Here is a 12,639-nt window from a genome sequence, read left to right as displayed (position 1 = left end):
TTCTGTTTGTGGAATGGGAATTTTATCTGATTTGGGTGAATATCATGAACTACTCTTGTCTCTTCTGACTCAAAGATCACTGAGCAACCTTAAGTTTATTATAATGAATTCAGCACTAACTAAAATCAGGATGCAGCTAAATAAAACATTACAACATACACACACGCACATAAACATATATTATATATATTCCAGAAAATATTATTTCGACATGCTGAGTTAAGCAGATTTGTGGAAAGAAAGTTATCTGTTTAATCAAATATACACTAAAATATAAATGGCCTTTTCATAGATTATAAGACTGTGCTCAATTGCTCCTCACTCGAATACATGTCTCCTTGAACTTGTCCAGTATCACTCTCTCCCACGTTGCCTATGTTTCTGTCCCAAGGCTTCATTCTTAGCTAGGGCTATTGCGCTGGTTCTTCTTTATTCCCAAAATGCTTGTCATCTAGAGGCCCATATGACTGGCTCATTATCATCACTCAGTCTTAGTCCAACTGCCACGTTCTAAGAGAGGTCTTTCTTAACCAATGATGTAAAGCCATCCTCTTTCTCCTTGAGTTACTATCAAACAACTCTGTTAATTTTCTCTACAGCATTTTCATTATCTGATTTATCTGTTTATTGTTTATTCCAACTAGAATATAAACTCTGTAAAAGTAGAGGCATTGCTTATTCTGTTCACTACCACATCTCCAAGCACCTAAAACAGAGATTTGCACAGACTAAATACTTAATAAATATTTACTCAATAAATTGCCATCATCTCCATGTAAAATATTTTCTGATAAATGAATTTATAAAAAAAAGTCTTGTTAACAGGAATGCTTCTGAAATTGATGACTTTCTACCTTGGTGATAAATTGAAATGGAGAATTTTAGATTAGTTTTGTGTATGTCATAGTTCTTATCTGAATAGATAGAATTGTATCTAGAAAGTTTAACTGGAAGGGATTTAGTATATGAAATTAAGGCATAAAGAATCTTAGGAAGGGCTACAGCGCAGAATCTAGTGAGAGCGACAAGGAACAATTTGTGGAAGTACATCTGACAGGACTGGCATCCTAAAGGAGATGCTGCCTCTGCTGACACCATGACCATGCTGACACTGGCTAACTGTGAAGGTGCTGCCACTGTGCTGACTTAGGAACCACTCTGACTCTGACATCATACAAGAACCCAGGCTCACATAACTAATTTCCGATTTGAAGACTTGCGCAGATGATCTTGATTGGCAGAACCCAAGTCACATGTCTGCACTCAATTGTCAAGGAGATCTGGAAAAAGTAGTCTTTTGGATTTTGTGTCAGAAAAGTGGATACTACATCATCTTGGGTACTAACAAAATGTCTGAGTGAATTCAAAGATTTTGGGTAGTCACACAAACCTTCCATTTTCACTACATTTGGGGATGGAGCCTTATGTAAAGTGTTTTATTTTATCTGATAGATAGTTGTCCTTGTTGTTCTTTGCCCCACACATAAGAAAGCAGGGAGACATAAAGAATCACAAGTAGGTGAGTGAACAGAAAAATTATTGATACTAAAGAGAGCTATTGATATATTCAATTAATATTTACTGAACACCTACTCTGTAAGCATTGTGCTTAGTGCTCAAAGAGAAACACAAATAACTGAGATATTTCTTAACCTTTTCAGTATGGTATAGCATGTGATTTGGTAGCAATTTTAGAAAAGCATTTTTTTAAAGCTATCTTCTATCTTACTTTCTTAATGTTTTAGATGGAACATTTCCCAAACTAAAGACAAAGAAAATGACTCTATTTACTCTCAATTTAGGAGACTTAAACTTTAAATTCTTTACTAAGCTCTGTACTGTGCTGGAGTATGCTTCCTAATCATCCCTTCAATTTCAGTTTTTCTTCTCTGCCTTTCCTATCACCTCCTTGTATACTCACCTTTTAGTGTCTTGAACTTGATAACCTCTTTTCAAAGTTGAAAGTCTATGTGTAACAGTGTTTCCAATGGAAGTAATTTCCTATCATTTGGATCTCAGCTTAAACATCACCTTTTAAGAAAGGTCTTCTCTGATTATATTATTCATAGTTGAATTCTCCCTCATATTTCATCATTTTTGATCCATCTGGAATTTATTTTGGTACAGGAGTTAAATAGGAATTGAATTTTAGTTGTTCTAAATTTTAGGGTTTTCTTTTATAGTTGTGTAATTATTTTTCGTCATGTATTTGAAATCTTGAGTACTGTATTCTAAAGTCTCATATGTATTAGGATCCAATCGAGGACTCTATTTCATTGATCTGTTTATTCAGGTACCAGTTGACATACAATATAATTGCTTTGATATACAGTGCATTTTGGTATGTGATAGGACTCATTACTTTCTTTTTCAGTATTATGCCTAATCTTGCATATGTATGTTTCAAAATTAAGTTGAAAATAAAATAAGGTTTCAATTTAAATAAGATAAATAATAGAAACAAAATTAAAGGTAAGTTTACAATTAAGTTAAAATAAGTTTAATGTAGTTTAGTGACAAAACAAAGTTCAGTTATTATTTTCAGCAAGATTCAATTTAAGAAGATTAATTTTGGAAGAGTTTATATCTTTAGAGTTCAGAGAACTATGATCCATGAAGAGACTATATTTTTTCATTTAACAAGTCAGCTTTTATACACTTGGGTAGTGCTTCCATTTCCTGCCTGTGTTACTTATCCCTTAGAGACGACTGTATTCTTCTTCCATGACCCTTACAAAGCTAGCTCGCACTTTTGCTTTAAGGAAAACCATATTTTTCAGAGAGTGCACAATTGAAGTCTTTGCTGGGCAACTTTTGGTGCTGCTGAGATCATTCTTCCTATGGTGGTTCCTAATGAGCACTATGTGGCCATCTGAAAACCCCTGTGCTATGAAATCATATGATTTCCTGTGTGCTATGAACCCCTGTACTATGAGTGACAGGGACGTGCCTTCCTTTCTCTAGAGGCATGAGCCAGAGGCTTCATCTTTACAGCCATTCAGATCCTCTGCACTGTCTGCCTGTCTGTCCGTGGCTCCAGTGTCATAGACCATCCATGTGTGACTTAAACCCTTTGTTGAAACTCCTTTGCATGGACACTCATACCCTCAGTCTCTTCATTGCTGCCATCAGTGGATTCATCTGCTTGTTAAATTTTTTCTTCCTGATAGTCTCCTATGTAATCATCTTGTAATCCCTAAGGACTTATAGCTTGGAGGGGAGATGAAGAGCCCTTTCTGTCTCTCTCACATCACTGTGGTCATCTTAGTCTTTGTGCCCTGCATGTTTATATATTTGCACCCAATCAACACGTTCTCCATTGATAAAGCTGTGGCTGTGTTTTGTCGGAATTAGTTAGGGTTCTTGTAAAAGGCAGATTCTCAAGGACACAGCTATAAAGATTTTAATTTTGTGGATTTGTTGCTGGATTGATATATCTAGCTCTTAAGCAAATTACCCAGGTGTATCTGAAGTCAATGATCTTTACATGTACTTTGAGCTATTATGTTCACATCAGGAGCTTATTAATGAAATCACTTTAGTCTTTAAATTTATTTTTAATATGAGGTAAAACATACATAACAAAATTTATGATTTTAATCATTTTAAGTATCCTGTCCAGTGGCATTATGTTAATTCACATTGCTATATAAACTGCACCACCATCCATCTCCGGAACTTTTTCTTCTTCCCAAACTGAATCTCCACACCCATTAAACAGTAATTCCACAATTCTCCTCTCTGAGCCCCGTGCAACCAACATTCCACTTTCTGTCTATGAATTTGACTACTTTAAGTACCTCCTGTAAGTGAAATCACATAATCTTTGTTTTTTTGTGACTGCCTTATTTCACTTAGGATAATGTATTGTAGATTAATGTATGTTTTAGCATGTGTCAGGATTTTCTTCCATTTTAAGGTTGAAAATATTCCACTGTGTGCATATGCCTTGTTTTGCTTATACATTTCTCTATCAGTAGACACTTCGGTTGCTTCTACTCTCTGGCTATTGTGAGTAACATTGCCATTAAAATAGGTGTAGAAATAGCAGAGTGTAGAAATATCAGAGTGTTCGAGTCTTTTCTCTCCATTATTTTGGATATATACCCAAAATGGAACTGCTGAAACATATGATAATTCTTTATTTAATTTTTTGAGGAACAATTATAATATTTCCCTAGAGGTTACATCATTTTACATTTCTACCAGCAATGTACAATTGTTCCAATTTCTCCATATTTTCTCCTACGTGTTATTTTCTGTTGTTCTTTTCTTTTTATAATATCTATACTAATTGGTATGAAGCTGCATTTCTTATGGTTTTGAGTTACATTTCCCTAATGACTAGTGATGGTAAGCATCTTTTCAAGTGCTTACTGCCCATTTATATATTTTCTTTGGAGAAATGTCTGTTTAAATCCTTTGCTCATTTTTAATTGGTTATTTGGGTTTTTTTTTTTTTTTGCTGCTGTTGAGATGTAGAAGTTGTTTATATATTAATACCTTATTATCTATATTTCTTGAAAATCATTTCTGCCATTCTGTGGGTTGTCTTTTCACTTGCTGTTGAGTCATCTGATGCACAAAAGTTCTTAATTTTGATAAAGTACAATTTGTCTATCTTTTCTTTTCTCGCTGTGCTTTCGGTGTATACCCAAGAAATCATCGCCAAATCCAACTTTCTTCTATGTTTTCTTGTGAGAGTTTTATAGTTTCAGCTAGTATTTTAGTTCTTTGATCCATTTTGAGTTTTTTTTTGAATATAGTGTAAGTTCAGAGTTCAATTTCATTCATTTGTTTCTGGATATCTAGTTTTAACAAAACAATTTGTTCAACATATTGTCCTATCACCATTGAATGCTCTTGGCACCCTTGCTAAATATCAATTGAAAACATATGCAAAGATTTATTTCTAGGCAATCTATTTTATTCCACTAGTCTGCATGTCTGTCTTTATGCCCATACCACACAGTTTTGATTACCATAGCTTTGTAGTAAGTTTTGAAATCAGGAAGTGTGAGACCTCCAACTTTGTTCTTCTTTTTCTATCTTGTTTTGGCTATTTGGAGTCCCTTGAGATTCCACGTGAATTCTGGGATGGATTTTTCTATGTCTGCAAAACACGCTTTTGGGATTTAAAAAGGATTGCATTGAATCCAAAGACCACTTTAGGAAGTTTGACATCTTAATCATATGAAATCTTACAGTCTATGAATGTCTTTCCATTTATTTGTGTCTACTATAATATCTTTATGAAACATTTTGCTGTTTTCAGTGTACAAGCCTTTTGCCTCCCTGGTTAAGTTTATTCTTAAGTATTTTATTCTTTTTGATGCTATTGTAAATGGAATTGTTTTCTTAATACGGTTTTTGGGTCATTCATAGATACTGTAGAAATTCAACATCCTTTTATGATAAAATACTCTCAAGAAATTGGGTATAGAAGGAATATACCTCAATGTAATAAATGCCATATAGGACAAATTCACAGGTAACATCATATTCAACAGTCGAAGTTTGAAAGTTTTCCCACTAAAATCAGGAACGAGATAAGAGTGACCATTCTCACTGCTCGTTTTTGACATAGTACTGCAATAAAAACTCCTGTGAAATTTTTAGTTTTCCAGGTATAAATCATGTCATCTGTGAGGTGAGATAATTTTACTCACTTAATTAATTTTTACTTAATATTACTAGATGTAGCAGTGCTTCCAATGGTAGCAACTTCCTAGCCTTTGGATCTCAGCTTAAACATCACTATTTAAGAAAGACCTTCTCTGATAACCTTATCCATAGTAGAATTCCTTGCCTTATTTTCTCTCACAGTACCCTGCTTGTTATCTTATAACCACTGAATAAGACAATAATTACTTTAGTAATCTGTCCCCTTATATTTATCTGACTTTATCATAAGAATGTAAGGCCCATGCAAGAAGGACATTTTACATGATGCTTTTCCTATTTTATTCATTGCTGTGTCCTCACTCATAGTACACTTCTTGGTGCAGAAGTTAATAAAGAAACCTTAACTAAATTTGAGTCCAGAAGACTGTAGGGGGCACTCTCACACTCTCTCAAACATTCTTAAATACACCAAATAAGAAAAGACCTGTGCTTACATCTTCAACAGGAAGTAGATGTACTTTACTACTCAGGGAAGATTCTTCTCCCCTGCAACAGCCCAGCCAATGAGAAATGCCACAGCTCAGCTAAGGAGAAGTCATTGCTTCCCTGAACTGTTGCTTTCCCCCAGGTACTTTCGTTTAGAACAGCCCCTCTCTACTCCCTCATTTTCTCTATAAAAGCGAAGTATCCTCCTTTGTTTTCCAGATTTGCCCATGGTTTTCCATAGCATTCACATCCCAAATTGCAATTCCTTTGGCTATTCCCCAAAAAATCTTATTTTGAGGGTAAAATAGGTGAATTTGCTTCTTAAGTTGCCATTGGCATAAAATAGGTGCTCTTAATTTTTAAAAAATAATCACTGGATAAATAATCAGTTATTACATCTAAATTGGTGACAATTTTTTTTAACATATATTATCACACTTCAAGGCAAAATAAATTGAGAATTAACTAAAAGGAAATAAAAATCTGCTATGATAAGTGAGGAAATATTGATAAAGTAATCTTCACTGGAACAAAATGACTGGACTGAGATTTTATTCTTGACTGGAAATACTCTTGTAATTGTTCTAAAGCTTTTTTTCCTCTGTTACATCTTTCTCACGCCAATCATGTGATTTGGACTAGTAGTGCCTTTACATATAAATCTTTTTTTTTAATTTTCTGGCAAATCCCAGTGAGTTTAATTAAGGAAAAATTAGTATTGGACATGCGCCAATTCCAGGAGTCAATGATAAATGTGGTTGGAAGGGATAAAACATCCAATGTTTTTTGTCCCTTTGGGAAGAAGATGGTATCATCTTAAGAACTGATAAAATTTTGAGGAGGTCCTTTGTTAGGCTTAAAGTGTGACATTAAAAAAAGCACAAGAGATTCTCTCAAAATCTCAGTTCAAATAGACTAGCCATATCAACACAATGGTATGAGAAGGACTAAACAATTGAACGATGTTTTTCTCTTTTGAAGTTTTAGCAAAGAAGTTGCTGCAGAAATATTTCCCTGGGGAGTGGCTAGTATCTGTTCTTATGTAAAATTAGGATTTTCTTGCCTTCTTTAAATCACCCTGACATGACAAATTTTTGTTTTTCTATGTTTATCATGGAAATCCTGTTAAATTATCTGTTGTGCAAGTAAAAAGAATCTGCTAAATAATCAAAAAACTCCTTGGAGAAAATGGATAGATAGCCAAATGAAAGCAAATATATCCTCAACTTATAATGCAGCTTTTTGTCCTCTGCTGTCATACTGGAGGAATGAAGAATTCTAGCTTCCTTTGAATGAGTTAAAAATTCTTCCTTCAAATTGTGAACAAGCCTGCACAAGGTAAGAGTAACAGTAAATAGTGGGAAACAGGCTTCACAATTGTGTGCATTTTTTCATTATGTAAGAAATTAATGGACTTTGAAATAAATAAAACAGAGTCCAATTCTAGTTTTATCCCTTAAAAACGTGGGACCTTGGGAAAATTAATTAGATGTTCTGAGCCTCAATTTCTTTAACTATGAAATGGGGATTATAGTTCTTGTTACTGTAAATACTAAATGTGATACAATTAAATAGTGAGTAGGTGATTGGAATCCACTATAGGAGTTTTGAACAGTGGAATGATATAATCAGAAGACTTCAAAACGAACGTTTGCACTGCTTAAGGAGAAGAAATTGTTGGAGGGCAGAATGAACAGGAAGAATCTTGGCAGTAGACTGTTGCAGCGGACCAGGAAGAAAATAGTGGCTGGGATATGATCAAATTTGTGAAATGTTAGAAAGTAGAGTCAATAGGATTTGATACCAAATCCTATCGATAAAGGTATCAGTAAGTAATATGAGAGCAATAGAGGAGTGAAGAACACTGTGGGATTTGTTGTCTGAAAAATTACACGAAAGGTGGCGCCATTTAATGAGAAGAGGAACACATAATTACTGTGAAAAATTGAAGATTTAGTTTTATAATACTAAATTGGCGTCCAATTAGAGATGTCTAAAATTGGAGATGTTGCACGTACATATTTGAAATTTCTGGAAGAGATACAGGCTGGAGACAAAAGTGAAGTGCTTCAGAATTTATTGGTCACAGAAAAGTGAATTATCCATCTAAAGACCCTAAGAAAGTGGTCTCAGGGCTGGCCCCGTGGCCGAGCGGTTAATTTCACGCCCTCCGCTGCAGGCGGCCCAGTGTTTTGTTGGTTCGAATCCTGGGCGCAGACATGGCACTGCTCATCAAGCCACACTGAGGCGGTGTCCCACATGCCACGACTAGAAGGACCCACAACGAAGAATATACAACTATGTACTGGGGGGCTTTGGGGAGGAAAAGGAAAAAAAAATAAAATCTTTAAAAAAAAAACAAGAAAGTGGTCTCAATGAGAACTGAGACAATGCAGGTCAGTGACATTCCATTTATAACTTGATCTACTCACTTTGAATATGTAAATTACCTTCAATGAGTATCAAGCATTGCACTTTTGTGACTTTATGAATGCTGTACTTTTTCGTGGAATTCCCTTCCCATCTTGTCCTGTTCCTTTACTTTTCCTTTAAACTCAGCTACAGCGTTCCTTCCTCTGGGAAGCCTTCTCTCATTCCAGTTTGGTTGATATATTCATACATTATGACCTTTAGCATTGTGTGAATATTTTTATAATGACAAAATACATTAGCCTAGAATTGACTGATGCCTCATTACATATCAAATCACTGAGGGTAGACAACTATGTCTTATTCAACTTGGTAACCACAGTGTCTATGACACGTTTGACACAAACAAAAACTCTGTATACATTCTAATAATGAAATGAATAAATGAGATGTTAAACTTACAATACATTTAAAAGATTTGTCTCTTGCTTTGTAGGTAAAGTGCTTCTAATATCTAAAATCAGCACCTATAAAGATTATATGGAACCAAGGAACAATGTGACTTACTTTGTCCTCTTGGGCCTCACACAGAATCCAAAGGAGCAGAAAGTCCTTTTTGTTATGTTCTTGCTCTTTTACATTTTGACTGTGGTGGGCAACATGCTCATTGTTGTGACTGTAAGTTTCAGTAAGACTCTGAACTCCCCAATGTACTTTTTTCTTGCCAGCCTATCAATTATGGATGCTATTTATTCCTCTTCCATTACCCCCAGATTGATTTCAGACTTGTTCTTTGGGGAAAGTACCATATCCTTCCAATCTTGCATGATCCAGCTCTTTACAGAACATTTTTCTAGTGGATCAGGGGTGTTTATTCTGTTGGTGATGGCCTATGACCGCTATGTGGCCATCTGTAAGCCTTTGCATTATTTGGTCATCATGAGGCGATGGGTTTGCATCGTGCTACTGGTAGTCTGTTGGGTTGGAGGTTTTCTGCACTCAATAATTCAGCTTAGCACTATTTATGGGCTCCCATTCTGTGGCCCTAATGTCATTGATCATTTTTTCTGTGACATGTACCCCTTATTGAAACTCATCTGTGCTGACACCTACGTCATTGGTGTCTTAGTGGTGGCCAATGGAGGACTAATCTGCACTATTGTGTTTCTGCTGTTACTCATCTCCTATGGTGTCATCTTGCACTCTCTAAAGAACCTTAGTCACAAAGGGAGGCAGAAAGCCCTCCAGACCTGTGGTTCCCACATCACTGTGGTTGTCTTTTTCTTTGTTCCCTGTATTTTCACATATGTGAGACCTGCTAAAACCTTCCCCATTGACAAACCATTGAGCGTGTTTTATACAGTCGTAACCCCGATGCTCAACCCACTAATCTACACTCTGAGAAATTCAGAGATGACAAATGCTATGAAGCAGCTCTGGACAAAGAAAGGTCATATCTTGTAGTAAATAAGTTCATCATCCACCATGAACATAGTCATTTGACATTAGAGTCCATTTCCTTGAAATGTAGAAGTCTTCTTAAATCCGATGCTTACTTTCTTTTCTTCAAAGAATTTATGATAATTACACTTTAGGAATGAACTATGTGATTTTGCCATTAATTACTGTTTCTCTCCCTGCTAGAATGTGAGGTCTACAATGTCTTGTTCATCACTTCAGCTAGAAAGCCATAATGCCTATATAGAAGGAGTCAATAGTATGTAATTCATTAGAGAGGAAATTTTTATATAGTTAAACTAAATTTTAATCAGTGTATGTATTTATCTTTTTCACTTTTTTCTGAGACTTAATATCATTTTTATTTATATTCTTGTCACTTAAGTTGTCATTATTACTGTACTCAAGATGTTTAATGCTGTAAAGACTTTATGAATTTTCAGTTGCATTATATACAAGTTTTAGTGTAATACTTCTACTTTTTAAAGAAAAATTGAAGTGTAACTGATATAATAAGTAGTAAAAATAAAAATCATACAAAATATGATAAAGCGTAGAATAAATTTCTTATTTGCCCCTCATTATAGTCTCCAGTCCTCTTCCACAGAGGCAGTCACTTAATTTGTTTCTTAAGATTCATCAGGTAATAATCATTGCAAATGCAAATGTACTCAAATATATTTGTGTTTTTCCATGTGTATGTAAATATTTGCTTTTACTATGCAACATCTTCAAGATTTTTGCATGCAAGTCCACACAGATCTCTAATACTGTTATACTGCCTTATAAATACATACTAAAATTAACGTATCCATCCCTCTTCAGGTTGTTCCTTATATTTTTCTACGCCAATAATTTTGTCATAAATACCCATTTTTGAATATGTGCAAGTATGAGTTCCTAGAAGTGAAATTGTAATATACATATTTGAATCAATGGTCAGATAGCGTATGCATATAAAATATTGGTATTCAGTTAGTGCCAAACTGCCATCGTTGAGGTTGCGCTAATTGCTGCACTACTGCCCACCATCTCTGAGGATGCTTTTGTCCACTTTCTCAGCAACCAGTACCTGATAAATATTTATGGCATATGATATCTGACTAAAGTTATTTTTTTCATTTTTTATTCTTTGAAAGAAATCCTTCTGATATCATTGAGTTTGAGTATCTTTTCATCTTTTTAGAATAATTTATATTTCTCTTTCTGTAAATCATCTATTAATATCTTTTATCTATTTTATTCAATTGTTGGTCTTTTGCATACTGATATTTATGAGCTAATTTTATGCTAAAAATGATTCTTTTTACTATTGTATATGTAATTATTATTTTTATGGCTTTTGCTATGGTCTTCACTTTTTAATACTGTGTATATTGCTTTTGGCATATATATTTTTTTCCTTTACATTTTTTCTTTAATTTTTTTTTGTTTTTGTATCATGCTTAAAATGACGTTCCTCACATCACTTCTAATAAAATATTCTTCAACTATTACTTAACACTTAATTTTTAAAGCATTTTTCTGGTCTGTATCTTATTTTAAAACTTTTGATCCATCTGGAACTTATTTTGATATAGGAGTTAAATAGGCATTCCATTTGAGTTGTTTTCATAGTTGCATAATTCTCTTTTTACTATTGATTTGAAATCCTGACTACTGTATTCTAAACTACTATATATATTTGGATCCAATTCAGGACTCTATTTAATTTTGTTGATCTCTTTATTCATGTGCCACATGATACACAATATACTTGCTTTGATATATAACATTTTGATATGTGAAAAGACAAGCAGTCCCTCATTGCTGTTCTTTTTCAGAATTATGTCTAGTCTTCATATATATATTTCAAAATCAAAATAAAATTATAAATTTAAATAAGAAAATAATATGTTTAAAGTCAAAGTAAGTTTACAATTAAGGTAAAAAGTTTAAAATAGTTTAGTTGCAAAGCAAAGTTCAGTTATTATTTTCAATAAGATTCAATTTAACATGATTAATTTAGAAAGAGCTATATCTTTAGAGTCATGAACAGAATAGATCTTTTCATTCATCAGGTCATCTTTTGTACCCTTGGGTAGTGCTTCCGTTTCCTGCCTGTGCTACTTTCCTTTAGAGATAGCTGCTGTTCTTCATCCATGGCCCTTAAAATGCTAGTCGACACTTTAACTGTAAGAAAAATCATCTTTTCCAGGAAGTGCATGACAAAAGTCTTGGCTGAGCATCTTTTGGTGCTGCTGAGATTATTCTGCCCATGGTGGTTGTCAATTAGCGCTATGTGGCCATCTGCAAACCCCTGTGATATGAAATTCTCATGAGTGACAGGGATGCGGCTTCCTCTTTTCAGTGGCACGAGCCAGAGGCTTTGTCCTCGCAGCCAATCAGATCCTCTTCAAGGTCTGCTTCCCTGTCTGTGGCTCCAACGTCACAGACCATTCATGTATGACTTACACCCTTTGTTGACACTCTTCTCCCTGGACACTCATGCCTTTGGTCTCTCTGTTGCTGCCAACAGTAGGTTCATCTGCCTGTTAATTATTGTCCTCTAGATGGTCTCTATTCTGTCTTCTTGTGCTCCCTGAGTACCTATAGCTTGGAGGTGGATGCAATGCCCTGTCTACCAGTGTCTCTTACATCACTGTGATCATCCTAAACTTTGTGCCCTGCATATTTATATGTTTGCACCCAATCACCACC

General features: G+C 34.7%; 1 protein-coding gene across 1 annotated transcript; it reads left to right on the top strand.

Annotated features, from left to right (window-relative positions):
• The first annotated feature begins 9,021 nt into the window (after positions 1–9,021).
• Positions 9,022–9,945, top strand: LOC139040545 (olfactory receptor 4A47-like). The gene has a single exon (XM_070487306.1). The coding sequence runs from the start codon at positions 9,022–9,024 to the stop codon at positions 9,943–9,945; it is 924 nt and encodes a 307-aa protein (XP_070343407.1).
• Positions 9,946–12,639: the final 2,694 nt, after the last annotated feature.

Source organism: Equus asinus, chromosome 17 (genome assembly GCF_041296235.1).
Source record: "Equus asinus isolate D_3611 breed Donkey chromosome 17, EquAss-T2T_v2, whole genome shotgun sequence".
Taxonomy (NCBI): domain Eukaryota; kingdom Metazoa; phylum Chordata; class Mammalia; order Perissodactyla; family Equidae; genus Equus; species Equus asinus.
Note: the sequence above shows the minus strand (reverse complement) of the source record. Positions and strands in the feature narration are given on the sequence as shown.